Below are 26,153 nucleotides of genomic sequence, written 5' to 3'. Positions count from 1 at the left end.
CATGATGCCGCGGGGCCCAGTGATAACAAGCGCTGCCCAGGGCATCCGCGTCCCCCTCCTCTCTCCCCCGCATCCCCGCATCCCTAGCCGATCGCTCGGGCTGAGGGCCGGGCTATGCAGCTGCGGGGTGCCGGGTGCTGCGGGCGCGCGTCCCTGCGGCGGCGGCGTCCCTGGGGCCTGCGCCCCGAGCGCCCCCGCGCCCGCTGCGGCCGCCTGCTCCCTCCGCCGAGCGGCGTCTTTGTGCACGGGGGTGTGGGAGGCAAGGCGCGAGTCCGCGCCGCGCCGCCGAGTGCCCGCGCCCTCCGCGGGCGGGTGGGGGCCTCTCCGCGCCGCCCGCCGCCGCCGCCTCGCGAGGACGCCCGCGGCCCGCGCCGCCCGCACCGCGCCACCCCCGCCCGCCGGCGCCGCTCGCACATGCCCGAGCCGCAGCCCTGCGAGCAGGCAGCGCCGGCCCCCCGCCCCGCGGCCCCGGGCCCCGGCTCTGGCGCCGTCCCTCCTTCCGGGCCGGGAGCCGCGGCCCCGGTATGAGGAGCGGGCGATGATCCCCGCCAACGCCTCCGCCAGAAAGGGGCCCGAGGGCAAGTACCCGCTACACTACCTCGTGTGGCACAACCGCCACCGCGAGCTGGAGAAAGAGGTCCGCGCCGGCCAGGTAAGAGCGCCGTCGGGGCGTCGCGAGGACCCCACGGCCCGGCAAGCCCGCCCGGCTTGGGGAGGGGGCGCGGCGCGGGCTGTCCCGCCCCCCTGGCGAGTTTGCAGCGCTTCTTTGTTCGCCGGCGCCGCTTTTGTGCTGTTGACCTGGAGAGGGTGATGGGAGCGGCCCCCGCTCGCTCCCCTCCGGCCGGGCCGGGCGGTCCACACGTGCTCCGAACCCTCCCTGATTGGGGTAGGGGACGCCCTGCGCCTCCTCCGCCGGGGCAGTGAGGGCTGCGGGGAGGGGCTGCCGGCTCCGTCTGAGCTCCGCGCGGTGGGAGAGTCCGCCCCACTCAGCCCGGCAGCGACACCTCCCGCGTGAGTGTGCGGAGGTGGCCTGCGGAGGCAGGGGTCACAGGTCAAGGATCGGAGAGTAGGCCGGGACACTCCCAGGCGAGCCAGCCCCACCCAGCGCCCTCTGCCCTCTCCACGCGCGCTTATCTGTTTGCTCACGCTGGGCTGAGCCCCTGCACCCCGCCGACCCCCGCGCCTGCTCAGGAATGGGGAGTGGAGTGAGAGAGCCTCTGGGGCGAAGCCCTGGAGGGCCTTGTCCAGGTGTGGAAAGGCGTTCTCCTGCCCTCTGAGGCTGGGCCCGGTTTCCAGGGGCTGAGGAAGCCAGGGCCGCACTGGCCCCCGACACGGTTTGAGGTTTTGCACACATAGCGGCTCCCTGGTTCTCTAGTCAGTGAGAATGGGTGGGTCAGCCAGCCTTGGCTGGGCGGTGGCCTCCAAGAAGATGTGATCAGGGATGGAGTCTCCTGGCCATTCTTCTGGACAGAGGCAGGCAGGCACAGGTCACAGGTAGTTCCCAACTCTGCCCTTGGGCCCAGGTCACAGGCAGGCTCTCCTGGCAGAAACGACTTGCCCTCCAGGGTGGGGAGGCAGGAGCCAGAGCTGGGCCCAGCCGACCCTGGTGTGTCTCCATTGAGGCCTGCAGACTTGGCCTGGATCTGTGATCCTGGGGCCATGGACTGGGAGTGTTTCCTCAGGCACTGCCCCCTTGGGGAATATGCCTTTTGAGGGCCACTTCCTGAGTCACAGGAAGTTCAGTTTGAGGAGCTGTCTGCTTCCCAAGGGAAGAGTGAGGTGGAGAGCAGGCCATCACCAGGCGAGCGAGGTCTCCCAGCCCGCCACCGGGCCCTCGGAGAGCACCACATCCAGCTGTACACGGCAGGCGCAGAAAACGGTGGGGCGACCTGAGCCTTCACCTCTGGTTGGGGTGTCCGCTTCCATCATCCCTCCACTTCCACAAGGGTGCTTCAGGTGGCTCCTTGGATTGTGTCTCTGTTCATCCATCATAAAGGAGGCAGAGTGGTGGCTCCTGGGGACAAAGATGAACAAACCAGGCATAGCCCACGCTCTCCAAGAGACCCTGTTCTGCTGATGCAAGTGTGAACGGGAAGTAGTGTGATGTGCAGGGTGCTAAATCAGTTCAGCCTCTTCTGGCTGGTCTCTGAGGGAGGTTACAGCTGGAGGGATTTGAGTATGACCTGAGAGGAACTTCCCAGTGGGATGGTTGATGATTGGCTGAAGAACTGTTAGGCAGAAGGCTAGTGGCTGAATGTCCAGAACACCTCAACTGTGCTCCCTTGCCCAAGAGGAGAGTGCTCTTTTCCTTGCAGATGCTGGAGAGAGGCAGAATGCCCTAGAAGAAAAGGCCGTTTCACCCAGGCCTTTTTGACTGACAGTCCTTGGGTCAGCAGCCCTCTTGCTGGGGTGGGGCTGGAGAGGGCCGTGCCAGAGCCTGCTGCAGGTAGAGCTGCTTTGGACCACTGACTGTGGCCCCTCAGGCTGCCGCAGAAACCAGGGGCACCCCAACCCCACCCACTCATCCCCTCCCCTGGTGAATTTGTGTCTTTCTGAAACGAACACTGCCTGCCCTGATCCCAGCCCGGGGGGGGGGGGGGCGGGGGGGGGGGCGTGGGATACAGGGCACGGGTTGAGGATAAACCCTTCAACCACAGAGGAGTCAGATCAGTCCTCTCCTTTGCACCAGGGTGCCAAGAAGAGAATGCCAGTCAGTCCGTGTGGGAGAGCCCCCAGGTGGAGTTTCGACTCCAGGACTGACCTGGACGGAATCCTTGCATCCAGATGTGCACTTACTTCTCAGTTTGGGCCTCAGACTCCCCGGGAGAGCTAAGGATGCCCCCTCCCCAGGCATTTCCTACTGGTGAGGGGTCTGGGGGTAGCCACCTAACATCCTAATGAAACCCTGTCAACTCCAGGCATCTCATCTGGGGGTCTCTGATCTCTGGTCCTCTTGGCACCCACTGTCACAGAAAACAGCCAGGCTTTCCTCAAACACACAGCAGCTGGGTTTCCCTGGTCTTCACTTGGCATAGCTGCCTCCTCTTCACTCCAAGAAAGCCCCGCAGAGGCCTTCCCGTGGGCAGGCTTGGCAGTGCTGGCCAAGGAGGAGGGGGATGGCACGGCAGCCTTCTGAGCAAGTTCACAGGGGCTAACGGCAGGGTGTGGTGGGGAGAGGGAGGTGCTAAGCGGAGGTTTTTTCAAGGGAAGTGTCCATGATCGCCCCTAGCCTATGCCCAGCAATACAACAGTTGTTGGGTGCCCTGCTTTCTGCTATGCACCTGCTCTGCCAGGTGGGGAGGGGGCAGGAGGTTGTAGGGTAGTGGATGTGCCAGTTCCCCCTTAGCTGGCATGAGGCCTGAGGTCCAGACAGCTGGGCATGGCCTTGGTTCTGGAGCTACGAGTCCCTGGGGTTCCCTGGGGGTAGGTGGTGGATGTTAGACGGGAATAGCGCCCTGTGGGAAGGCCCAGGAGAGCGAGGTTCTTCTCCAGCAGCAACCACTCTGGAGGGGACTGGATGATGGTCCTAGGGAAACATTTTCTATCTTCTGGCAGCCGCCTCCACCATAGTCCTCCTTCCTGCTTTCCCCAGGTCATCTCTCTGACCTGACACCCTGGTGAGATGGGATCGTGGGGCCCCTGGATGCTCAGACAGAGGCTGTCCCACCCAAGGTACCTGTTGTGATCAGGAGCACGTGTGATTGCATCTCCTGGCAAAGTGGGCCGTCCCCGGTATAGGCTGTCACCACAGCTGATGAGCTGGGAAGCTCGGGAGAGGGAGCCACAAACCCTCGAAACCAAAAATCAATGTGTCTGGGATGAGGGGGAGGGGCTGCGTGGGGCAGAATCGAGGGGGCAGGACAGAGGGAGACTCAGCAGCTGCCACCCCCACGGGCCCAGCTCCACTGTCCACAGGGGAAGCACCCTGCCTTGCTTCCCCTTGAGAGAGCTCAGGCCCACCTGGTGGGAGAGCAAAGAAGTGGCCACACCAGACTCGGGCTGTCCTCCCTGGGCTGGGGGTGAAGCAGGGCAGGGAAAGGAGCCCCTCTGCTCCTCCAGCACCTGTGTTTATACATTTGGTGTGTTCCTGTAAGATTCCACCTAACAAAGGGACTTGCTAATGCTAAACAACTTTGAAAAATACTCTTGCGAGGGCATGTGGGTTCAAGGAGTGTGCATGTGCGAATGTGCTGGCATCTATGTGTGTTACACATGAGCAGAGGCCTGCAGGCTGCAGGGAAGCTGGACACATGCCCTTGTACACTCGGGTGCACACGTACTGTGCCCTGTGGATGCAGGAGCACGTGTGTGTGTGTATGCAGACGGGGGCCTGAGTGGAAACAGGGAGACTCTATGCCCAGGGAGCCCCAGCTCCTAAGCTCGAAAGTCCCCGCTTGTGCCTCCAGCTGAGGCTGGCTGGGGTGCAGAGCTTCTGTCCTCTTGGCGGGGAGGGCTGGGGGTTGGGTTTCACGGGAAACCTTTTCATTCCAGCAATTAAATAGCAGCAGGCCTTTGCCGAGGAAATTAATGAATTCTCCCACCTGGGCCCTCGGCAAGGTGCCGCTTCCACCGAGGGCCCAGCTTTGAATGGGTGCAGGGGATCTTCTTTGGAGCCTGGCTGATGGTACACAGGGCTCCCAGGGGCCCTGGGCAGTGCTGCCAGGAGAGCCCCGGAGGGGCGGGGCTCGGGCGGGCACCCCTTCCTGGCCGGCACCGGCCTCTGCAGCCTGCAGTTGAGGCACCTGAGGGAGGGGGAGGCGGGCGGCATCTGGAGCCCTGGGGCTGGCTATGCTGGCTCCCTGGGGCCTTGTTAGCAGCAGCAGCAGCAGCATCTGGGGCAGGGCCGATGGGAGGCATGATGGCTCAGCTGCGGCCCCGTGGGAAGCCCTCCTCCTGACACCCCGGTGACCCAGCCCGCTCAGGGTCTGTGGATGCCGCCTCGCTCCTATCCCAGGACTCAGGATCCCACCCAGGTCGGACCCTGAGGGGCCCAGCTAAACCTGTAAGAGGCAGAGAGTAAATAATGCTTTGCCCTTCTTTCTGGGGAGCTGGTGGACTCCAAGCTACCGCTCAGAGGGCACAGCGGCCGGGCACAGTTTGGGTTTTTTTGAGGCTCCTTATATATTTAAAGACAAAGAAATGCCAATGGAAGGTTATACAAATTATATAAATTACTTAAAATGTTTTATTTTTGACAAAGGAGTTCCGACTCATGTTTAAAATCCTATCTGTTGCTAGAAGGCAGCAGTCCTTCCTACCTCCCCCACCTCTCCATCTCACCCCCAGAGGCAACCACTTTGAACTCTTTAGGCTGTTCTGTTATTTGCCTCATATTATAAACAGTATACTTCTACAGCTATTTACTGGCTAATCAATTTTACATTTTACTGCCTTGCCCTCCTTCCCCATATCCCTTAAAAATAGTCATCTAGGCATTTGCTTAATAAATATTTATGAAGCACCCGTTATGTGCCGGACACTGTCCAGAGCTGGGGATATAGCACCGAACAAAACAGATAGTTCCTTTATGGGGGCTTACATACAGTCTAGGAGAGGGAGACAAGGAAGAAATAAGTAGGCAATTTAATGCTGAAAGAGGACTGCAGCAGGAAAAGGGACAACAGAGAGACAAATAGCAACTGTCACTTGAGATGGGTGGTCAGGGCCGGGCTTTCTAAGGAGGTGACATTTGAGCGGTGGCCTTAATGAAGTGAGGGAGGAAGCTTTGTGGCTACTAGGACCCAGAAGAAGATGGTTCCAGGGAAGGCCAACACGTCGGAGTGGAGGTTGGAGAGATGGGAGAGCATGTGAGTTCAAAGAGACACTCAGGATTCTATCCTCAACTGCATGGGAAGCCACGGAGAGGTTCTGAGCTAAAGGGCATCAGGACCTGAGGAATAATACTTTACAGGTACCTGTGATGGGCCCCACAGAGAACAGACGTAAGGAACCGAGAGAGGAGTGGGAGGAATTAGGTGACAAACAGGGTGGCTACGACCAGGAGGGTAGCCTGAAGGTGGTAACATCTCAAATGACTCTGGATCTACTTTGAAGGTAGAGCCTATAAGGTCAAATTTTACTGGTGGATTAGATATGGAAGGTGAGAAAAAAAGGAGAAAAAGAGTCTTCCCTGGAAAGGGAGTGACCTGAGGAGCTGTTTACTGTGATGGGGGAACTGGGGCAGGTGAAGCCGTCCAGGGACAGCTGGGGTGAAGAAAGCAGGGGGAGGAAGCACAGGTCAGAAGGTCCCATTCTGTTTCATGGATTCAGTTTCCTTTTTGTATTTTTTCTGAGGGTGTAAATGACTGTCCCTGCCTCCAGTTTTCTGTTTCCTGCACTGACAGTTGTTTCCTCTGTGTTTTTAGCACCTATTTACATGTTTTTTTTAATCTTTCTTTCATGTTGAGCAGCTTTCCTCAAGTGTCCGGTCACCCTTGGCTGCGGGGGCATAATTAAGGATGGATGTGTGGAGCTAATTAACACATGGGTGCTGCTCTAAGATGACTGGCCTGCTTATTGTTAGGATCCCCAAATGTCTGTACCCAGAGGTCTTTGGTACCTCTAGTTTCTCCAAGACAGATTCCTCCACTTTCCCGCTAGGGCAGTGCAGTGTGCAGTCTGGCTGCCAGTGATCAGGACTTCAGGCAGAGTAGGGACTGGACTTATACTGTTCATCAGTTTTCAGTCTCATGACCTCATCCTCAGACCAAGTTCAGTATATATCAGGCTCAATTTATTTGATGTTTATTTTTATTTATTTGGCTGCGTCGGGTCTTAGTTGTGGCCCACGGGATCTTCAATCATTGATTAACAGATCCCTCACCGGGGATCAAACCCAGACCTCCTGTACTGGGAATGCAGTGGGGTCTTAGCCACTGGACCATCAGGGATGTCCCTCAGGCGCAATTTCTATAGAGGATAACCCCCCTGGCATCCTGTGGAGAGAAGTGGGGGGCATCTCCCAGCTTTACAAAATTGGGGAGGGAGCCAGGGGTCCTAAAGTTTAAGCAGGCCCCCCAGTATTCAGTTCTGAGCCTTTCTCCCACCTCTGCTGTTCCCACTGCCTGTATGTTCTTCACCTTTCAAGGGTAATATGTAGGGAGCTCTAGCTTACTAATAACTGGGTTTCCCTCTGTGAATCGTTGGGTTCTAGTACCCTCTCTTCCCCTAAGTCAATTGTAATGCCCTGGCCACTTTCTTGTGGGTTTTAAATATTTTATTGGCATTATTAAAAAAAATTATTTATTTGGCTGTGTCAGATCTTAGTTGTGGCAGGTGGGATCTTCGCTGTATCACGTAGGATCTTTCATTGCAGGGTAGTTGCCTTGAGGCCTGTGGGATCTTAGTTCCCCGATCAGGGATCAAATCCAAGACCCCCGCATTGCCAGGCAGATTCTTAACTACTGAACAACCAGGGAAGCCCCACATTTACCTTTTGAGGCAACCTTCATTCCTTTGTGTAGATCTATGTTTTCTATCTGGTATCATTTTCCTTCTACTTGAATAACTTCATTCAACATTTCTTGCATGCCTTCTGGTGACAGATTCTCTTAGTTCCTGTTTGTCCACAAAAATCTGTATTTCCCCTTATTTTTGAAATATATTTTCCACAAGATATCGAATTCTAGGTTGACAGGTCCCATCCCCCCCCCCACCAGCACTTTAAAAATTTCATTCTATTGTCTTCTAGCTTGCATGCTGTTGCTGCTAAGTCGCTTCAGTCATGTCCGACTTTGTGCGACCCCAAAGACGGCAGCCCACCAGGCTCCGCCGTCCATGGGATTCTCCAGGCAAGAACACTGGAGTGGGTTGCCATTTCCTTCTCCAATGCATGAAAGTGAAAAGTGAAAGTGAAGTCACTCAGTTGTGTCCCACTCTTTGCGACCCCATGGACTGCAGCCTACCAGGCTCCTCCGTCCATGGGATTTTCCAGGCAAGAGTACTGGAGCGGGGTGCCATTGCCTTCTCCCTCTAGCTTGCATGGTTTCTGATTAAAAAAAAGTAGAATTTTCTGTATTCGTCCTTCCATACATAGTGTGTCTCATTTCTCAAAATGCTTTTAAGATTTTCTTTTTATCACCAGTTTCTAGCATTTGATTATGATGGGCCTTCATGTAGGCTTTTGGGTATTTATCTTCCTTGGGATTCATGAGTTCCTTGGTTCTGTGGATTTATTATTGTATTAGTTTCTGCAACAAATTACCAGGCAGGGTGGGTTAAAATAATAAATTTATTCTCTCATCATTTTGGAGGTTGGAAGTCTAAACTCAAGCAAGATACCTGCACTGCTCCCTCAAAGGCTCTAAGGGAGAATCCTGCTTTGTGTCTTCCAGCTGCCCGTGGCTCTCCGAGTACTTGGCTTGTGGTTGCGCCACTTTAGTCTCTGCCTCCTCTCACAAGGAACGTCTCTCTGCATCTTACAAAGACACATAAAACTGGATTTAGGGCCTTACTGGATAATTCAGGCTGATCTCATTTTGAGATCCTTAACTGTATCTGCAAAGACCCTTTTTCAAAATAAGGTCACATTGATAGCTTCTAGCAGTTAGTATGTAGATATGTAGATATATTTTTTGGGTTTTTTTTGAGGGGGGGATGGCACCAGTATTCAGCTCATTACAGTAGGTTGTTTTGTTGTTGTCTTTTAATCGAATTTGGAAATTTTTTGGCTATTTCTTTAAATTGTCTTATTCTTCTACTTCCTTTCCGATCCTGTGGGATTCCAATTATACATATGTTAGGATGCCTTATAGTGTCTGACAAATTGCTGGGGCTGTTTGAATGTTTTTTCAGTACCTCTTTTCTCCTCTGTTCTTCACTTTGTATAGTTCTGTGGCTGTATCTTTAAATTCACTTATTTTATTTTCATTCTGTAGTGTCTAATCTGCTATTAACTCTACCCAGTGAAAATTTCGTTTCAGAACATTTTATCTCCCAATTTTTCCTTTGTGAATGTTTTTCTTTAAAGTTTTGAGCATACTGAGCCATTCATCTTTATTATATCATAATATGTTTCTATTAAATGATTTTTCTCCTGATTATGGGTCATATTTTCCTACTTCTGTGCATATCTAGTAATTTTTAACTGGATGTTGGACATTGTAAATGCTGTGATGTTAAGCATTGGGATTTTGCTGTCTTCATTTAAAGGAGTGTTAAGCTTTGTTCTGGCAGCCTAATTTAAGTTACTGGCAAATCAATTTGATCCTTTTGAGCTTATTTTTTATCTTTATTAAAATTAGGTTTGGGTGGGTCTTTAAGGACAGGCTGGGGTTGCAAAGAGTTAGACACAGCCTGGTATCTGAACAACAACTTCTAAGGTATAATCCTTCTTTCGAATACCTCTCTATTGAATACCCTGGGTAATCAACAAGGGCTCTCTACTCTAGCAGGTTGGAGCTTGAATGCTTCCCTGCTATGGCTGAACTCTGAGAATTTTTTTTATTTTGAGTCTATTGTTTCTTTTCTATCTGGTTTTGTTCAGTTTCACTCTAAAAATGTGAAGTTTAGTATTTAGCAAAGACTCAAAGGAACCACATGCAGATTTCTGGAGCTCTTTAAAACAAACAAACAAACAAAACAGCTTACTTTTTCCTGGAACTCTGCCCTGCAAGTTTTAACTACCTCAGTCTCCCTGCTACTATCTCCCAGTTCTCAGCAGACTACCATGCTCTGCTGGGGATTCTTTCTGAATGGCTGTTTGGAATATTCCTCCAAGTAGAGACTTAGGCAATCATAGGTCCCACCTTGTTTGTCTGTCTTACTTTGGGGATCACAGTCCTGGACTAATTGTTGGCTAATGTCTGAAAACAATTATTTCAAGCAATAGTTTTCTCTGTTCTGGGTGGGATGGTAATTTCAGCTATTTATTCATGTCAGCATAGAAGCCTTTCCCTGGCATTTTAATCAAGTTTTGGGGCAGAGAAGAGCAGTTACACACATGTGGTCAGTTCACATATTTAAACAGAAGTCCTAGTCTCCTGAAGTATATCTAAATATTTATATTTAACAAACATGTTTTTATTACCCAACAAAAAATCTCATGCAATATAACTGTGCTATTCACAAAACAACAGGATTTATTTTAAAAAATGTTAGTGTCCCGTAGGCACAGGACATGGATTTGAAAGTGTACCATGAACATATTCTTTTATTCCTGTTAATGTATCATTGCAGCTGTGCTAAAACCTCACGGTAATAATGTCAATGATCTAAACTGGTGGCCCTTCCTGAAGGTGTGGTCTTGGACCCCTAGGATAGGTCTCAGGTGCCCTTCCTGGCCAATAGCCTCTCTAGACCACCCTTCAGCCCCAAGCTTACTCTTCACAGGCAGATCCCTGGGCCTTGGAAGAGTGAACCCAGTCAGGGCACCTAGGTGAACTGGAAAGGAAGTTCCTCCCTTTCTCAGAGTTACTTCCTAGCCTGGCCTGCAAGCCCCTTTCCACTCTATCCCAGCTCATTGTGCCTGTCTCTTCCACTGCTTTCTGAGACAGACAAGGCAGGACAACTAGGTGATTGCCGCCTGCCTAGAGGTAAACAGCTCATCGCTGTATCTTCCTAAGGCCTTTCCACATTGCCTTGATTCCATCATTAATGGAATCTCGAGGCAGGCTTAGAAGGGCTACCTCATGAAGTGACCAGGGCAACCACTTCACCTCCTCCAGGTGGACATTGAGCAGCTGGATCCCCGTGGGCGGACTCCCCTGCACTTGGCCACCACCCTGGGGCACCTCGAGTGTGCCCGCGTGCTCCTGGCGCACGGCGCAGACGTAGGCAGGGAGAATCGCAGCGGCTGGACAGGTGGGCACCCCTGCTCGTTTCCACCCCACAGCCTGGGCCTCCCGGCACCATAGCGTCACCTCTGGTTGGCTGCAGGGAGCCCTAGGCAGGGCCTGCCCTGTGACATTGCCTCCCCGCCCCACCCCCAGTGCTTCAGGAAGCTGTGAGTACCCGGGACCTGGAGCTGGTGCAGCTGGTGCTACGGTACCGGGACTACCAGCGGGTGGTGAAGCGGCTGGCGGGCATCCCCGTGCTCCTGGAGAAGCTGCGCCAGGTGAGGGCCAGCCCTTCGCCTCCCCACCCTGGCCCTCGGACCCTGTCTCCAGTGTGGGCTCAGCCACTCTCCTTTCATCCTCTAGGCCCAGGACTTCTACGTGGAGATGAAATGGGAGTTCACCAGCTGGGGTAAGCGGGGCTGCCGGGGCCTCTGGGGGCCGCCTCCCAGCCCAGGGCTCCTGCAGTGCTGCTCCCCTGCCTGCAGCCCTCTTCCCGTCGCGCTCCCATGGCTCCCTTCCACCTTTTAGTTCTCAGCTCAATGCTGTCTCTTCCTGAGGCTCTTCCACACTGCCTCGATTCCATGATTAATTCCTTCACTTTGTAATGACTGGCTCTTTTGTCTGTCACCTGTCATCCCTTGCTAGAAGGTAAGCTTCAAGACGGCAGGGGTCCTGTCTTGTTCAATGTTGTATCCCCAGTGCCTGGCACAGAGGAGGTGTTTAATAAATATTTGTTAGAAGACTGGATGAAAGATTGAGTGAATGAATTAAATGGTGAATACTAGGGACTTAGTGGTGGCTGACTCATGCCTGTCTCTGACTTTAGTTTGCTCATATCAGAGTGACTGTAGTCTACATTTGTTGTGGGGGGAGTTGGGGGAGAGGTTGCTCTCCTACCAGTTCCCTTACCCATTCCCAGACACACCCCTGACCCCCATGTTCTGAGGTTTGGTGGGCCAGGCAAATTGAAGCCACCTCTGACCTTCTCATCCACTCAGTGCCCTTGGTGTCCAAGATCTGCCCCAGTGACACCTACAAAGTGTGGAAGAGTGGACAGAACCTTCGGGTAGACACCACACTCCTGGGCTTTGACCACATGACGTGGCAGCGAGGGAACCGCAGCTTCATCTTCAGGGGCCAAGGTCAGGCAGGTGGGAGGTAGGGCAGGGTGGGGAGGCTGGGGACACCCCCATGCGGCCCCTGACTCCCTGAGCTATTCTGTGGCTGGCAGACGCGAGTGCAGTGGTTATGGAGATTGACCACGACCGCCGGGTGGTGTACACGGAGACCCTGGCTCTGGCCGGGCAGGACCGTGAGCTGTTGCTGGCTGCTGCCCAGCCCACGGAGGAGCAGGTGCTGAGCCGGCTCACTGCACCTGTTGTCACCACGCAACTGGACACCAAGAACATCTCCTTTGAGAGGTAGGTGGGCATGGCCTTGGAAGCCTGGAGCCAGCCTCGTGGGTGCCCCCTCACCTAGACCACTCTGCTTCCCCAGGAACAAGACAGGCATCCTGGGCTGGCGCAGTGAGAAGACCGAGATGGTGAATGGCTATGAAGCCAAGGTGAGGTCACAGCTCCCAGGTCCCAGACCCACCACACTCTTGCCTCCAGTGAGCGGGATAGGGGCTTCCTGACCAGTTTCTAAGCCTTGGAGGTGCAGAGACAATACAGTCTGGAGGGAAGAGCCTGAGATGAACAGGCAACTGATGAGAACAGCTGGAGTTTATCGGTCCACCTAATGCTACGTTCAGGCTTCCCTGGCGGCTCAGGGTTAAGAATCTGCCTGCCAATACAGGGGATGCAGGTTTGATCCCTGGGTCGGGAAGATCCCCTGGAGAAGGAAATGGCAACCCACTCTAGTATTCTTGCTTGGGAAATCCCATAGAGAAGCCTAGTGGGCTACAGTCCATGGAATTGCAAAAGTCGGACATGGTGTAGCAACTAAAAAAAAAATTATTACATTCATGTGCAATGCTCTGTTCTGACATTTTAAATGTATGTGCATGTATGTATGTGTATCTACTGTACACAAGTCTGTGTACATGTGTGTGTATATCTCACACACACTCATTTAATCCTCACAACAACCCTTTAAGCTAGGTGCTTTAATTATTCCAATTTTACAGATGGTTTACAAAAGGTTAATTTTAATCAACCTTTCTATGGTTTCTCATTTAATCTTCACAACAACTCTATGAAGTAGGGTATCGGCCCATTTTATAAAGAGGAAGCAAAAGCTTAAAATGATTAAGTAACTGGCACAAGGTCACCCAGATCTGCTGGCTGACTCCAAAGCCAGGCCTTCACTCCTGAGCAGACTGTTGAGGGAAGTCCCCCACAGTCACTAAGGGGACCCTCATATCACCCACGTGGGGTCACATGGTGAAGAGGCTAACCTATGCAAGGTTCTGTGTTGTTGCTGTTTCCTCCTGGAGGCCTTCCCTGGTTCACAGGCTAGGTTATGGTCTTTGTTTTTATTCCCACAGTCCTGTGCTTCTCCATCTAGAGGACATGTCACACTGGGTTATTACCATCCACTGTCTTCTTGTCTTTTCAAAAAGACTGTGAGCCTTAAGAGGGCAGGGATGATGTCTGGCCATGCTTGTTCATCACTGTATCCCTGATGTCTGCGCCTCAGTGTCTGGCCTAGAAATGGTCCTCACAAAATGTCTGTTGAATGAATAGGAAAATGAATGAATAACTTCATATAATTACTTACCCAAAGGCCTGGAGACTGGAACAAATGGTACCTCCCTCCCCTGATCATTCCTTAAAGGAAATGTTTGTGATGCCCTTGGGGGGCAGGGACAGAGGTACCAAAGCTGTCAGCGGGTCCTTTCCTCATCTGTCCCCAGGTATATGGGGCATCCAATGTGGAGCTCATCACCCGGACACGGACAGAGCATCTTTCAGAACAGCACAAGGGCAAGGTCAAAGGTAATCAGGCAGAGGTGGGTGGGGGACGGGGAAGAGGGGTGTGGGGAGGAACCAGCTCCCACATGAGCCCCTCTAATCAGTATTTCCTCTGACATGCTAGCAAGAGTCCGGATAGCTTACTTAGGCAGATAGGCTTCAATTCAAATGCCAAATCCTAGTGATTGGTAGTGGCTGCCTAGAGTGCTGATAAAGATTCTAAAGCAACATTTGGGTTCAATGGGAAGGGATGCTATAATTGATTACTAATATCTGCACTGGATTTGGGGGGGGGGGTGTCACATATGCTGTCAGCCACTCCAGTCTAGTAAGACATACCGGAGGCAGAAAGACATGGGTCCTGCCACTGATTCTCTGTGCCCACTGATACTACACCTGACTCTGGGCACCAGTTAGTCTGTTTAAAGTGGGCAAATGTAATTCCCACCTCACAAGAGAACAAAATGAAGTTACAATGGAAGCCCCCGAAGAAAAACACATACACATGCATACCCCCAAACTGCTCACCAAAGGCAGGTATTTTTTGTTCAGTGTCACCAACCTGGAGAGTGATGTTTTGGGAAGTCTCTCCTGAGTCCCAGGCCTACTTTTATTCCAGCTGTGCTTATGGTGGTCCTGCCGCTGCCCCCTTGGAGTCCTCAGTCACCTTTAGGTGAAGGTGCCTGGGTGTGTGGTGTGGGTGAGCCACCCTTCCTGCCCACCAGGGACCAGCCTCCTCCCTGGGTCTTGGGTGCTGTCCCTTCTGAGGGGCTGCAGTGTCCTCTGAGATGCGGTGTTTCTTGTAGGCTGTAAGACACCTCTGCAGTCCTTCCTGGGAATTGCTGAGCAGCATGGGGGCCCCCAAAACGGGGTGAGTGTGTGCCAGGGGTACCTCTGTGTGGAAGGGCACGGATGGGGATCAGGAGGAGGCATCCTGTGTGGATCTGCTTTCTTTCCACAATGCCCAAGGCCCTGTCGGCTCCACAGTGGTGGGGAGTGGGGCAAGGGAGACAGATTTGGGGCTTGTAATACCAGGTGGCTGGCCTGGCCTCGGGGACTGATAAGGGCTCATGAGCTCTTCCCTATGTGGTACAGACCCTGATCACTCAGACCCTGAGCCAAGCCAATCCCACTGCCATCACCGCAGAAGAGTACTTCAACCCCAACTTTGAGCTTGGAAACCGCGACATGGGTCGCCCCATGGAACTGACCACCAAAACACAGAAGTGAGGGCCCCTGCTGGGTCTGGCCAGGGCTGGGGGAGGGGTCAGGACTTCTACAATGGCCCTCACCCTTTGGGGTCTGTGGGGGGGCAGGTTCAAGGCCAAGCTGTGGCTGTGTGAGGAGCACCCCCTGTCCCTGTGTGAGCAGGTGGCCCCCATCATTGACCTCATGGCCGTCAGCAACGCACTTTTCGCCAAGCTCCGGGATTTCATCACCCTGCGCCTGCCTCCGGGATTCCCCGTCAAGATTGGTGAGGCCTCTACCCCCGCGTTCCTCTTGAGCTGCTCTGGGGAGAGTGGGGCTTCTCAGGAGGTTAAGAGGGGGTACCCATGGTGGGAGGGAGTGGGTGGTGGTGGCGCCTGATGAGTTTGCTCATCCTCAGAAATTCCGATTTTCCACATCCTCAACGCCCGCATCACCTTCGGGAACCTCAATGGCTGTGACGAGCCGGTGCCGTTGGTGCGAGGCAGCCCTAGCAGCGAGACCCCTTCCCCAGGCAGCGACTCCTCCAGCGTCAGCAGCTCCAGTTCCACCAGTGAGACCCCGAGCCCGCCCTCACTACCCCCACTCCCCCGGCCCCCACCGAGAGCTTCCCCGGGGAGCGGGCGGGAGGGGGCGGTCTGGTCCACTCTGACCCCCTCCCCGCCTCCCCGGCCTGGTGCCTCCAGCCTCATGCCGCGGCTGCGAGATCTCCCCCGCGTTGTTCGAGGCCCCGCGCGGCTACAGCGTGCTGGGTGGCCAGCGCGAGGCCACCACCCGCGACGACGACGACGACCTGCTACAGTTCGCCATCCAGCAGAGCCTGCTCGAGGCGGGCAGTGAGTACGACCAGGTGCGTCCCCGGAGGCCACGCGGGGGGTTCCCCACCGGGACCACGGCACCGCCACCACAGCTAACCGGCTCACACCCCGCCCCGCAGGTCACCATCTGGGAGGCGCTCACCAACAGCAAACCGGGCACTCACCCCATGTCCTACGAGGGCCGTCGGCAGGACAGGTCGGTGCCCGCCCGTCCTAAGAGGCTTTCGAAGCGTCTATGCCCCCACCCCTGCCCCCACACATAGAGAACACGACCGGGACCCTGTCCACAGCGCGTCCGGCCACTGCCGGCTGGGCAGCGCCCCTTGACCCGGAAGAACCGCGGTCCCCTCATTGGGGACCCTGCTGGCGTCAACGTGGCGTCCTTTCCCAACCCAAAGGCGGCCTGAGAGCTTTCACAGATCCTCACCAGAGAGGCGGGGCTGGGATCCGCTCCCACCGGGTGGGAGGGAGCCAGGGAGGTGACGCGAGACCCTTTGACCCCACTGCGGGGTGGCGAGGCCCGCGGTATCCGAGGGCCTCCACGCTGCCTCCCGCCCAGCTTCTGGGCAGATGGGCCCTAGACGTCTCTTTACCTGTCCCGCAGGAGCGCTCCGCCCACGCCGCAGCGCCAGCCCGTGCCTCGCGCAGCCCTGGCGTCCGTCCCCAGCCCTCGGCCCAGCCCGCGCCCAGGCCCGGGCGGCCACGTGTTCCGGAGCTACGACGAGCAGCTGCGGCTGGCCATGGAGCTGTCTGCGCAGGAGCAGGAGGAGCGGCGGCGGCGCGCGCGCCAGGAGGAGGAGGAGCTGGAGCGCATCCTGCGGCTCTCCCTGACCGAGCAGTAGCGCCCTCTGCCGGGCGCCCAGGCCACGCCCCGCGGAACCCGCCCCGGAGTGAGGACCGCCCCGCCCGCGCGCTCGCCGAGACACGTCTGGAGACCGGAGGGGTCCCCTGGCGGGCGCAGCGGCGCACCCGTCCACTGACGGGGAGGGGTTCGGCCCGGCCGCGGAGTACCTTTCCGGGCCAGGGCCCTGGAGGCAGCTGGCACGGCCCGGTTCCCTTGCTTTGCTGTATCCTGACCCCCCGCCCACCCGTCTCCCCTGGGCTCGGACCGGTCCACGGGTGGAACCAGGCGGTCCTGAGGGGGAGACGGCCCTGAGAGGAGCAGGGTCCCCATCCTCTGCTCCTTCTGGCCGGTCCTCCTTTCTGCTCAATGACCCCACTCCAGGACACTGCCCGTGAAGCCTTTGCATCTCCGCTCTTCCCCCCGGGGGGGGTGCAGCTGAGCTCCCCACGTGCTGTGTTGCCGCTTTGGCCCAGACACACACCAGCACGTCCAGGGCCCAGCCCCTCCCCCACCCCCGCATTTCAGCGTCAAGTGCACTTAGCGGGGTGCCAGGCTCCCCCAGCCCCCACACCCCTCCCGGGTCTCAGGGTGGTCCTAGCTTCTCTTGGGGGCGGCCAGAGGTTGGAGTCCCCATCCCCAAGGCACGTTTCTGTGATTAGGGAGGAGGCTAGGTCTGGGCAAGGCCTGGCTCCCTCATGGTGTCTTGGCGAATGAGGGGCATAGTGGGTGCGGCGCAAACACAAGACAGGGGTCGCCCAGGGCCGTGGCACCACAACCCACCCCTTCCCACCAGCTGCTGCTAGCCCTCTGTGGTTGTGCATCCCACTTTCCCCACCCAGGGGCTGACTCTAAAACCCTTCATCCAATGGTGCTAACCCCCGGCTCCCCCCTGCCGCACCCCACCCACCCAGAGAAGCACAGACCCCGCCGGGGGCAGGGGCCCACCGCACACCCTTGTCTGGGTTCTCTCGGACTGGCCTTCCTGGCTCAGCCAGTGCGGCTCAGAAGGGACACAAAAGGGATGGAAGAAAAAGAACAAAGAGAAGCTGTTCCTCTCAACCCCTTCCCTGATGCCAGGGGCACCAGATTGATTCTGAGGCACAAATAAAAGAGGCTTCAAACCCGAGGTTTTTCCTATCTGCCTTTACTGGGGAAGACCGCCCACCCGCGGGTTGAGGGTTCCTTCTGAACCTCAGAGTGGAGAGGACTCTGAAGTAAAAGGAATTCTGGTGGGTCCTAAGCCGAGGGTTTCATCTGTCAGGGCCTCCAGGATACTGGCGGTGGCATTTACAGAGGCTGAGGGTCTGGCATTCCCACCCATGCAGGAGGCAGAGACTGAGCACTCGGTAAAATGTTTCATTCAGAACATCTTGTTTTCCTCCTAGAGTCAAGGCCACAGCAGAGGGCTGGGAGCTGTGTGTGTGTTTGTGTACAGCAGAGGGCTGGGAGGTGTGTGTGTGTGTGTGTGGTGGAGATGGAACCTGCTTCTTCATGCCAGTTTTCTGGTTGGTTCTCCTGTGGAAGTGCCACGAGGAAGCCACCCTCTCCCCTGCAGGTGGGGAGTAGGAAGGGAGCCCTCTGCCATGTAGCCCGGGTGTAGTTGGGTGTAGCCCCGGGGACTGGCTCTACAGCCAACGTTTGTCTGGGGCGATGCCCGTTCAGTTGACCACTCAGGGTGGTGCGGTCAAGTGAGCTGATTAGAGGGAGAAGCGTTGTAATTTTCCCCAGTCTGGGGAGACCCGTCGAATCGCTACCCCTTTGAGGTCAAGCCCAAGCTGCCCACCATCTTCAAGCATTGCGCTAACACTAAGCACTTTCTCTGCCCTGGGCGAGTAACAAAGGGGACACTGCCTGCGGTGCAGCACCATTGCTGAGGCCCCGTCAACCCGGGCTTTCCAAGGCCAGCTCCTGCCTAAATCCCAGACGAGGTACGCAGCCAGGCGGGCGCCAGACGGACGCGAGTCTCTGCAATTGTCCAGGACTCCCGCCAAGGGCGGAGTTCCCTCCCCAGCCCCCGCCCAGGCCTAGAGGGGCGGAGTGCGGAGCTCGGGACCCAAAGCCGGCCCGGGCGGGTGCGCTGGCGCTCCGCCCCGCTGTGCCTCCCGACGTGGACCTCCCCGGCGGCGCTGCGCTAGTCCGTGCCGTCCACCAGCTCGCAAAGCATATTCTCCAAAGATGTGATGCGCTGCTCCTGGGCCTGCACCTGCTCTCGCAGGGCCTTGATCTCCTCCAGCAGCGTCTCCAGGGTGTGCTGCTGCGGGGCGCAGAGGACCAGAGAGGCGGTGTTGGGCGCGGGGCGGTAGGGGGCTGTGTATTGGGCCTCGGTGGAGCCGGGCGGAGCCTTACCGATAAGGGGGCATCGCTGGCTGACTGGCTGCGACGAGGACCGGAGGGCGGGCGCACGTCCAGGATGTTGCGCTTGGTGACCCGGAGCTCGCGGTGCTTGGGAGGCACGTAACCGTCCCTCAACGAGATGAGCACGGGGTCGGCGTCCTGACCTGATAGCCATTCGTCCGCTTCTAGGGCCGGCTCGGGGCCCGGTGTATCTGGGTAAAGGTCGTCCTGGAACAGGTCTGACTGCGGGGGTAGGGAGACAAGAGAACAAGCGGAGTGCCCGGCCTGCTCCGCTTCCTTCCGCCTCGGAGCTCTGCCCACCCCTTTCGCGATCAACTCACCTTGCGGGGCACAGTCATGACGATGGGTTCACACTTTCTTTCATGCAACTTGTAGAACCTAAAAGGGAGCGGGGATCAGCACCCGCTCAGGCTCCCACTCCCTTCTCTTCTGCTGGGGACCAAGGAGTTAGAGGCCAACATTTGCTGGGCGCTTACGATGCATTGCACTTTAAACACATCCAACTGGTAAAACGCCTCTCAGAGGGTGTTTATCATCCTTAACAGGTTAAGAAACTGAAGTTCAGAGAATGTCAAGCGTGTAGCGTTGGGGCTGGCAGTGGAAACGAGTCTGTTTGACCCCAACCTCCCGACCCAGCCCACTCCTTTCCAAAGATTACACGCCTGGGGAGGCCCCCGTGTCTTCCCGGATGGGTTGTGGGACAGAGGCAGTGAGCAGGAAGGGCAAAGCCGCTGACCGTGCGATCTCGCACTTGCTGACATCGAGTCCCCGCTTGGGCATGAAGCCCATGCCCCTCTGCGGCTCCTTGCTGCTGAAGGTGTTCAGGTAGTGCACGAAGGGCGGTTCCTCGGTGATCTCAAAGTACCGAATGCTGCTGTCGCCCTGCAAAGCCAGTCGGTTCAGAGCCGTACCGGGCGGGCCCCCTCATCTCCGTCCGGCCCCCTCTTCTCCCCTCCCGGCCGCCAGCACCTTTCCGCACAGGTAGACGATGCTGGAGTCGGGATCGTAGAAAGGCAGTAGGACCCCGTTGCTTGTGTCCATCTCCTGCAGCGCCACTGGCTCCTCGAAGTTGTTCTGCCCAAGCACAGGGGGCGTGAACAGCCAGCCCCATCCTGACCTCGGTGCCGCTTCCGGATGCCCCGAAGCTCCTGGCCGCTGCCTGCCCTCCCTGACGCCCTCGCACTCCCAAGGCAGCTCTGGTGACGGAACTGCAGAGCCCACCTCTGGACACCATTCCTGGTCCCCGCGCCTAGACCCCCTGCGCCGCCGCATGCAGTCACTGCAAACCACCCCCAGGGACTGGGCATCACCAGGTGGGGGCGCCAGCGTGGGCTCCTTCAGGCGACGCAGCAAAACTGGGCAGAGGGGTGGGTGTGGGGATGGCAGGCGCTGCCAAGGGGGCAGCAGCCTCCAGCCCTGTCCAGGTGGGCATGCCCTGCGGGTGGGGGGCGCCTGGCCCCTCCCCCGTGATGCCAGTCCCCGGGGCACACACCCCAAGCGTCCAGCTGCGTTACCGGGTCCCACAGGCCCAGCTCTCGCTGGCTCATGCGGGTGAAGCCCGTGGTGAAGATATGACCCTGGCGCGTGAAGACGGCCCGCATGGGCCTCATCCCCTCGTGGGCCGCAAACCTCTCCTGGGGGGGGGGGGGAGGGGGAGACAGGGAGAGGCGTCACCCAGCTGCCTGCCCCGGGGAGCTTAGAGGGCCGGGCAAACAACTTGCTGACTGGGGTGTGAGGGCGGGGGCGGAGACAAAGGGGGCCCTAAATATTCAGTTTCCTGGGGCCCCCCTGGGTGGCCCCAGGCCTGGAGAGCGCGGGGCGCGCGCGTCTCTCTGCAGATGCTGAGCCCTTAAACGCCCTCAGGGCAGGGGAGATGTCTGCGGGCTTCCCCGGAGCGCAGCCAGGCTCTTCCCAGACCGGAGCTCCTCGCTCCGCTTCGGCTCTCTTGGGCGCGGGCCACGGCCGGGGAGGGCGCTCCCAGCTGACCCAGCGAAGGAGCGAGCGCGTGCGCCCGGCGCGGCCTGGCCTACCGGGTCCCAGAGCGCGAGTTGCCGCTCACTCATCCTGCTGAAGCCGGTGCTGAGCAGCTTCCCGTCTGTGGTGAAGACGGCCCGCAGCGGGCGGGCGCCCTCGTGAGGCCGGGCTCGCTCCTGCTCGCGGGGTTAGTGGGTTAGAGCGCGCGCTGCTCCGCCCGGCCCCGCCGCGCTGGACGCGCGCCCTCCGCGCCGACGTGCAGTGTCCCGCGCAGCCCGCGCCCCGGGTTAGATTGAGGCTGGTGAGGCCGGTGCCGCCGCCCTCGCAGGCCACCCAGCTGGGACAGACAACGCGCGGGGATGGGCCCCAACCCTCCGCCCAGCGGGTCAGCTAGGTTGGAAAGGGGCCTGTCCGCGAGCCAGGGTTGGGCTCAGACCCGGGAAGAAGGCGTGCCGGCTGGGAGGAGAGGAGTCCGGGGGCTCAGGGTCATGCAAGGTCTGGTGGGAGGATAGAGTTTGCAGCTTCTCCCCTCCTTGGTCACGAATAGGGCAGCCCTCCTCTGGGCTGCTGAGATGCAGGGAAGGGGAGGAAACAGGAACTGGGCGGAGACTAGCGGGGCTGGGGGCTTACTTAGGGTAGGGGGCTAAAGGGAGGACTGGGGTCTGGGATCGAGGTGGAGAAGGTGAGCGCTGGAAGCAGGGCTTAGGGGAGGGCGGGTACAGAGGCCTGACAGCTGCCCCCTGACATAGGGGCTGGGGAGTGGCCAGGCCAGGCACTCACCGCCACCACCTGGCCCTTGCGCGGGTCGATGATTCGCAGGGTCTTGTCCTTGCAGGTGGTGGCTAGCAGGCTCCCGTTGGTGTTCCAGCACACGCTGTGGATGACGTCCGGGTGCATGTCGTCTAGACTCAGGAGCACCTCCCCAGTGCCCACGTTCCAGACGATGATCACATTGTCACCACCTGCCCAGAATGGCCAGTCACCATCACCTGGGCCCCACCTTTGCCACTCCCCCCATCCCCGAGCTATGGTAGGGACCCCTCCCTAGCCCCCCAGACCTGCACTGAGCAGGACATTCCGGGCAGTGGGGTGCCAGGAGAGGATGCCCACACGTTTGGAGTGGCCCTCCAGTGTGATGATGGGCTCTGTGATGTTGCGCACAGGGGTATAGTCTGGAATCTGCCACACCTGGGTGGAAGGAAAAGGCGTAGGGTAGGTGGGATGAGGAGCCAGCTTCATCACAGCCCCTCCCCTACTTCCTGGAGAAGGAAATGGCAACCCACTCCAGTATTCTTGCCTGGAAAATCCCATGGACAGAGGAGCCTGTTCATGCGGTTACAGGCTACAGTTCATGGGGTCGCAAAGAATAGGACACGACTGAGAGATTTTACTTCTTCACTTCTTTCCCTAATCCCCCACCCCCACCTCAACTCTACCGGCTTTCTAGCGGGGTAAGGGTCAGATGCAGGACATGTGATGGTGCCTGCCTGGGGCAGAAACGGCTGGGAGCCAGGAGGGGGCGCTGTCAGCTCTCCAGAGACCTCCCTACTCCCCTGAGCAGGGAGACTTAAGAGCACTGCCCCCCTGCTCTTCAGGCTCCAAGGTAGCCACGGCTATAATTAGTCCTAAGCAGTGCATCCTGGGAGGGGGTGGGCATGTAGCTGAAAATAGCCTGGGAGCTGGGCAGGGCAGGCCCTGGCACTCAGCACCTCCCTTACCACCTTACAAAGCACAGGTGAGGCCGCCTTCCCCGCCTCCCCTGCCCCACAGCCCAGCAGCATCCACCTGGTGCCTACCATGATGGTGGTGTCGTCTGAGGCACTGGCGATGACGTTGTCATTGTGCGGGCACCAGTCAATGTCCAGCACAGGGGCAGTGTGCCCAGTGACCAGTGGGTAGTTCTTATCCACTCGCCCTGTCTGCAGGGGTCAGAGAAGGAGACATGGGGCTATTCTCCTGTATGTTTTCAGGGGGGTGGGAGTGGACCTGTTTACATCTCAACTGTTATCTATTTTCTCTTTGCAGAACTCACCCCCTCTCTGCTCCTCCAAATCCAGCCAGCCTGCTTCCTCTACATCCCTGAAGGCAGAGTCTAAGTCATTTACTATTAAGGCATCAGACGCAGAGAGGTAAGATAACTAACCAAGGACACACAGCAAGATACTGCTAGAGCCAAGACTTAACTTCTCAGTCCAGTGCTCTTCCAAGGACACCTCCTTGGAGGATGCTGCTCTTGGGCCTGTCCCCTGCACCTGAAATATCTCTGGGAAACCCCTGCTGGACTAGGTCAAGGTAAGTTTATATGCAGTGCAAGGCTGCACAACTCCTTCCTAGCCTCACTGGGCAGATCTCTCCCTGGTCACTGGCTTTACCTTGGAACCACAAGCAGCAGGCATTCCTCGTGCCTGCTATCTCCCAACCTGAGCGGAGGCCCATCTATTTTTAATCTTTATGGTATGTTTGTGGGGGCTCTGAGGCCTTTGCAGGGGCTGGCATCAACCCAGACCAGGCAGCAGGGTAGAGGGGTGGCCATGTGGCACTGGAATGGTGGTTGTCCTGGGGGAGGGGGTGGCTCCTGCTGAAATTTGAGCCCTGGGGATGATGTCCTTGGATGGCGTCTGCATTGTCTTGGAGTGAGTCACTGGCTATTGTCAGGCCTCATCCCGACCTTGCCACCTGTGGGGCCTCCCCTAACAAGGTGTAGGGGCCAGAATCCAGGTCAAGGTCATGCCTTGGAGTGGACAGCCTATGGGTAGGGATGACTGAGGGGCTTGAGGCTACTCAGTAAAGGTGATGGTCATTGCTTGGCCCCCATCCCTGGAGTATTGGAGGCTCTGGCCTGATATGTCATGTCCCCCTGCCTTTTGCTCTCGTTCTACCTCACTGCAAGAACCAGAATGGGGGAGGCAGCCACGGATTCTGGATAGAGTGTGACTCTGTCCTCACTGTGCTGCTCTGGGGTGTGATTTAATCCAGTAGTCACCCTAGGCTGGGTACAGAGATCCAGAGGCCAAAAACACAAAGGGGTGTGGCATCAGGAGAGTAGGAACAGAATCTGGCCAGGTCCTGACTCCACTGCTTCCCAACTATCCATCACCCGCTCCAGGTCCCTGCTGGGTTCAGGGTGCTGCAAGGAGAAGGGATGGGCTGTGCGTGGGTGGGGACCAATGTGATGCTGCTGTTCTGGGAGGGGTGAGGGAGCCTCCCAATCCGTCCCGAGCGATTGGGGGATAGGGAGCAGTCAGTCCGCCTAGACTGCCCTGCCGAATTAGGAATGGAGCTAGGTGAGAATACAGGCTGCTGTCTGGAGTCCCCAGGAGTCACAGTCGGTGTCCTCCACCTGCTTCCTTCCCCTCATCCCTCACCTTGGCCAGAGGCAGGACGATGAAGGCACCTCCACCCCCAGCCTCCACAATAATGGCCAGGAATTTGGGGTTGACGGCACAGAAGGAGCTGTCCCATGTGACCTTGGACACACGGATGTCCTCGTAGGCCTGGTCAGCCTTTGCCGCCTGTCCAAACACGTGGCGGAACTTGCTCTGCCGAACCACACGCCGGCTCATAGCTGGGGGCAGAGATGGAGGATCTCAGTGCCCAGAAATGCTTTTGGTCCTTAGTCCTGTAGCTGTGGGAGGGAGGAAGAGTTGGGGGAGTGGCAAGTGAGAAGGATTATCTTGCCAAGAGTCAGGTATAAATTAATATAGAGTCTGGCCCTAGAAGCAAGGCGTTTTCTTCAAGGTGATTAATATATGGGAAAGTTCTTCACTGAGTTCGAGGGACTTGGATTTGGGACCTGACTTCTCCTTAGAAAACTGCCCCTTAGACTGGTGGAGAGTGGTCGAGAGTGGAAGCTAACTGGGCCTGAAAGCTTTCTGGACGTTCAAGCGGTTTTGGGAGGAGCCGCAACATCAGGCTGCCCTCCGGCTGCCAGCCTTGGGTGAGCATCTCTTCATCAAAGTAGTTTATCTCCCAGAGGCATCTTGTCCAGAATCAGAGACTTCTTGGCTTAAGGCCATTTGTGGGGCTAGGACTGCAGCCCCCCAAGATTCTAAGTTCAGCCTCTCTGGCATAGGTAAGGCGAATGGGGTTTGCCTTTTTCTAAAAATTTGCCAAGGAGGAGTTCCTCCTGTCAGCTAACCTGAGTCCTTCATGCTGTCATCAGTCTCCTCCCATGCTGTCGGGGGTGGGGTGGGAGTGGGAGGAACGCGCTGTAAGGTGGATCTCCTCCGCCCACCCCTCTCGCACCGGCTTCTCTAAGAGGCCCTCACCACGGTATTCTGGCTTTTGCCCGCCAGTCCCACTTCTCCTCTGGGTCCTCTCTCTTGCTAAACTCTTGCGTGTGGGGTCCTCGAACCCCTCCCCGGGCCAGAGCCGGATTTTCATAAGTGGAATGGGGAGGGTGAGGTGCCTCTTCTCCCGCTAGGAGCTTGCACTCAGCTCTTCCCCAGGGACCACACCGAGCGCTTCCCAAGCCGCAGCCACTGCCTCCAGCCCCTCCCCAGCACCGGGCATCCTTGTGCCCTTCAAGCCACTTCTGCAGCCCCCGGCCTCGGGCCTGGCCTCCGGCGTCCCCGCACCCTACTCCGGCCCCGGCACTGCGTTCTTGCGAGACGAGGTGTCTGCGCCCTGCGGACGCGCGGGCCGCTGTCCGGCCAAATATAGACTCCAAGTCCGCCCCGCCCGGGACCGAATTTGGCGGCTGGCGGGGTGGGGGGCGCAGACCTCTGTTCCCTCCAGACACCCCGCCTGATCCACTGGCTGCGGCGGCGGCGGTGTCGGCGGGGAGTACCTGGTCCTGGGCCGGCCGAGGGGCGCTCACGCTGCGACTTCTCTGTGGAGGGGCTTGGGGGTGCGCTGGAGGCCGAGGGAGGCGTCAGGGCGCCGGAACTGCCTCTCCGGGTGTCCGCGGCGTCTGGGGCCCGGGCGTTCGGCTGCGCGATCCGGCCGCTGCCTGCGACTCCCGGGGCCGGGCGCCGCTGCAGTCCCAGCTGCCGCTGCCATCAACCTGCGGAGGCGGGGCCTCCGGCGGGGCGGGGCCACAGGGGCCCCGCCCCACCAGCGGCGGGAAAGTCGAGCGCTGCGCAGGCAGCGCGACCCGTCCGGCGGCTTGGGAGAAGCGTCCAAAGTAGTTTTGCGTGTGTGCTCGCGTGCTGTGCGTGATCCTTCTCCGGGCTCCGCGCCTACCGGGTGAACTGGGGAGGCCCAGGTTCCCAGACCTTAGAGCTGGGCGCTGAGAGAGCGAGCCTACGAAGGGGCGCGCGCCCCT

General features: G+C 57.6%; 2 protein-coding genes across 4 annotated transcripts; one reads left to right on the top strand and one right to left on the bottom strand.

Moving 5' to 3' along the window:
- Positions 1 to 421: 421 nt before the first annotated feature.
- ANKRD13B (ankyrin repeat domain 13B) lies at positions 422 to 17,684 on the top strand. The gene is made up of 15 exons (XM_065909493.1): positions 422 to 652; positions 10,665 to 10,800; positions 10,929 to 11,053; positions 11,139 to 11,184; positions 11,774 to 11,917; positions 12,007 to 12,196; positions 12,273 to 12,339; positions 13,633 to 13,714; positions 14,497 to 14,561; positions 14,786 to 14,916; positions 15,007 to 15,164; positions 15,297 to 15,449; positions 15,583 to 15,746; positions 15,834 to 15,910; positions 16,319 to 17,684. The coding sequence occupies exons 1-15, from the start codon at positions 539 to 541 to the stop codon at positions 16,554 to 16,556; spliced, it is 1,890 nt and encodes a 629-aa protein (XP_065765565.1). The 5' UTR covers positions 422 to 538; the 3' UTR covers positions 16,557 to 17,684.
- Positions 17,685 to 17,686: 2 nt separating this feature from the next.
- CORO6 (coronin 6) lies at positions 17,687 to 25,887 on the bottom strand. Of its 3 annotated transcripts, none has more exons than XM_065909490.1 (11): positions 25,677 to 25,887; positions 24,253 to 24,512; positions 22,684 to 22,806; positions 21,946 to 22,075; positions 21,668 to 21,849; positions 20,428 to 20,547; positions 19,883 to 19,987; positions 19,650 to 19,795; positions 19,234 to 19,291; positions 18,905 to 19,135; positions 17,687 to 18,812 (listed from the first exon to the last, which is right to left on the bottom strand). In XM_065909490.1, exons 2-11 carry the CDS (start codon positions 24,448 to 24,450, stop codon positions 18,690 to 18,692), a joined length of 1,416 nt encoding a protein of 471 aa, XP_065765562.1. In that variant the 5' UTR covers positions 24,451 to 24,512; positions 25,677 to 25,887; the 3' UTR covers positions 17,687 to 18,689. The 3 variants fall into 3 exon arrangements, with proteins under 3 accessions (XP_065765562.1, XP_065765563.1, XP_065765564.1); XM_065909491.1 differs by having other exon boundaries at positions 24,253 to 24,452; XM_065909492.1 differs by lacking the exon at positions 20,428 to 20,547.
- Positions 25,888 to 26,153: the final 266 nt, after the last annotated feature.

Source organism: Muntiacus reevesi, chromosome 18 (assembly GCF_963930625.1).
Source record: "Muntiacus reevesi chromosome 18, mMunRee1.1, whole genome shotgun sequence".
Taxonomy (NCBI): Eukaryota; Metazoa; Chordata; class Mammalia; order Artiodactyla; family Cervidae; genus Muntiacus; species Muntiacus reevesi.
This window is presented reverse-complemented; position numbering and strand designations above follow the sequence as displayed.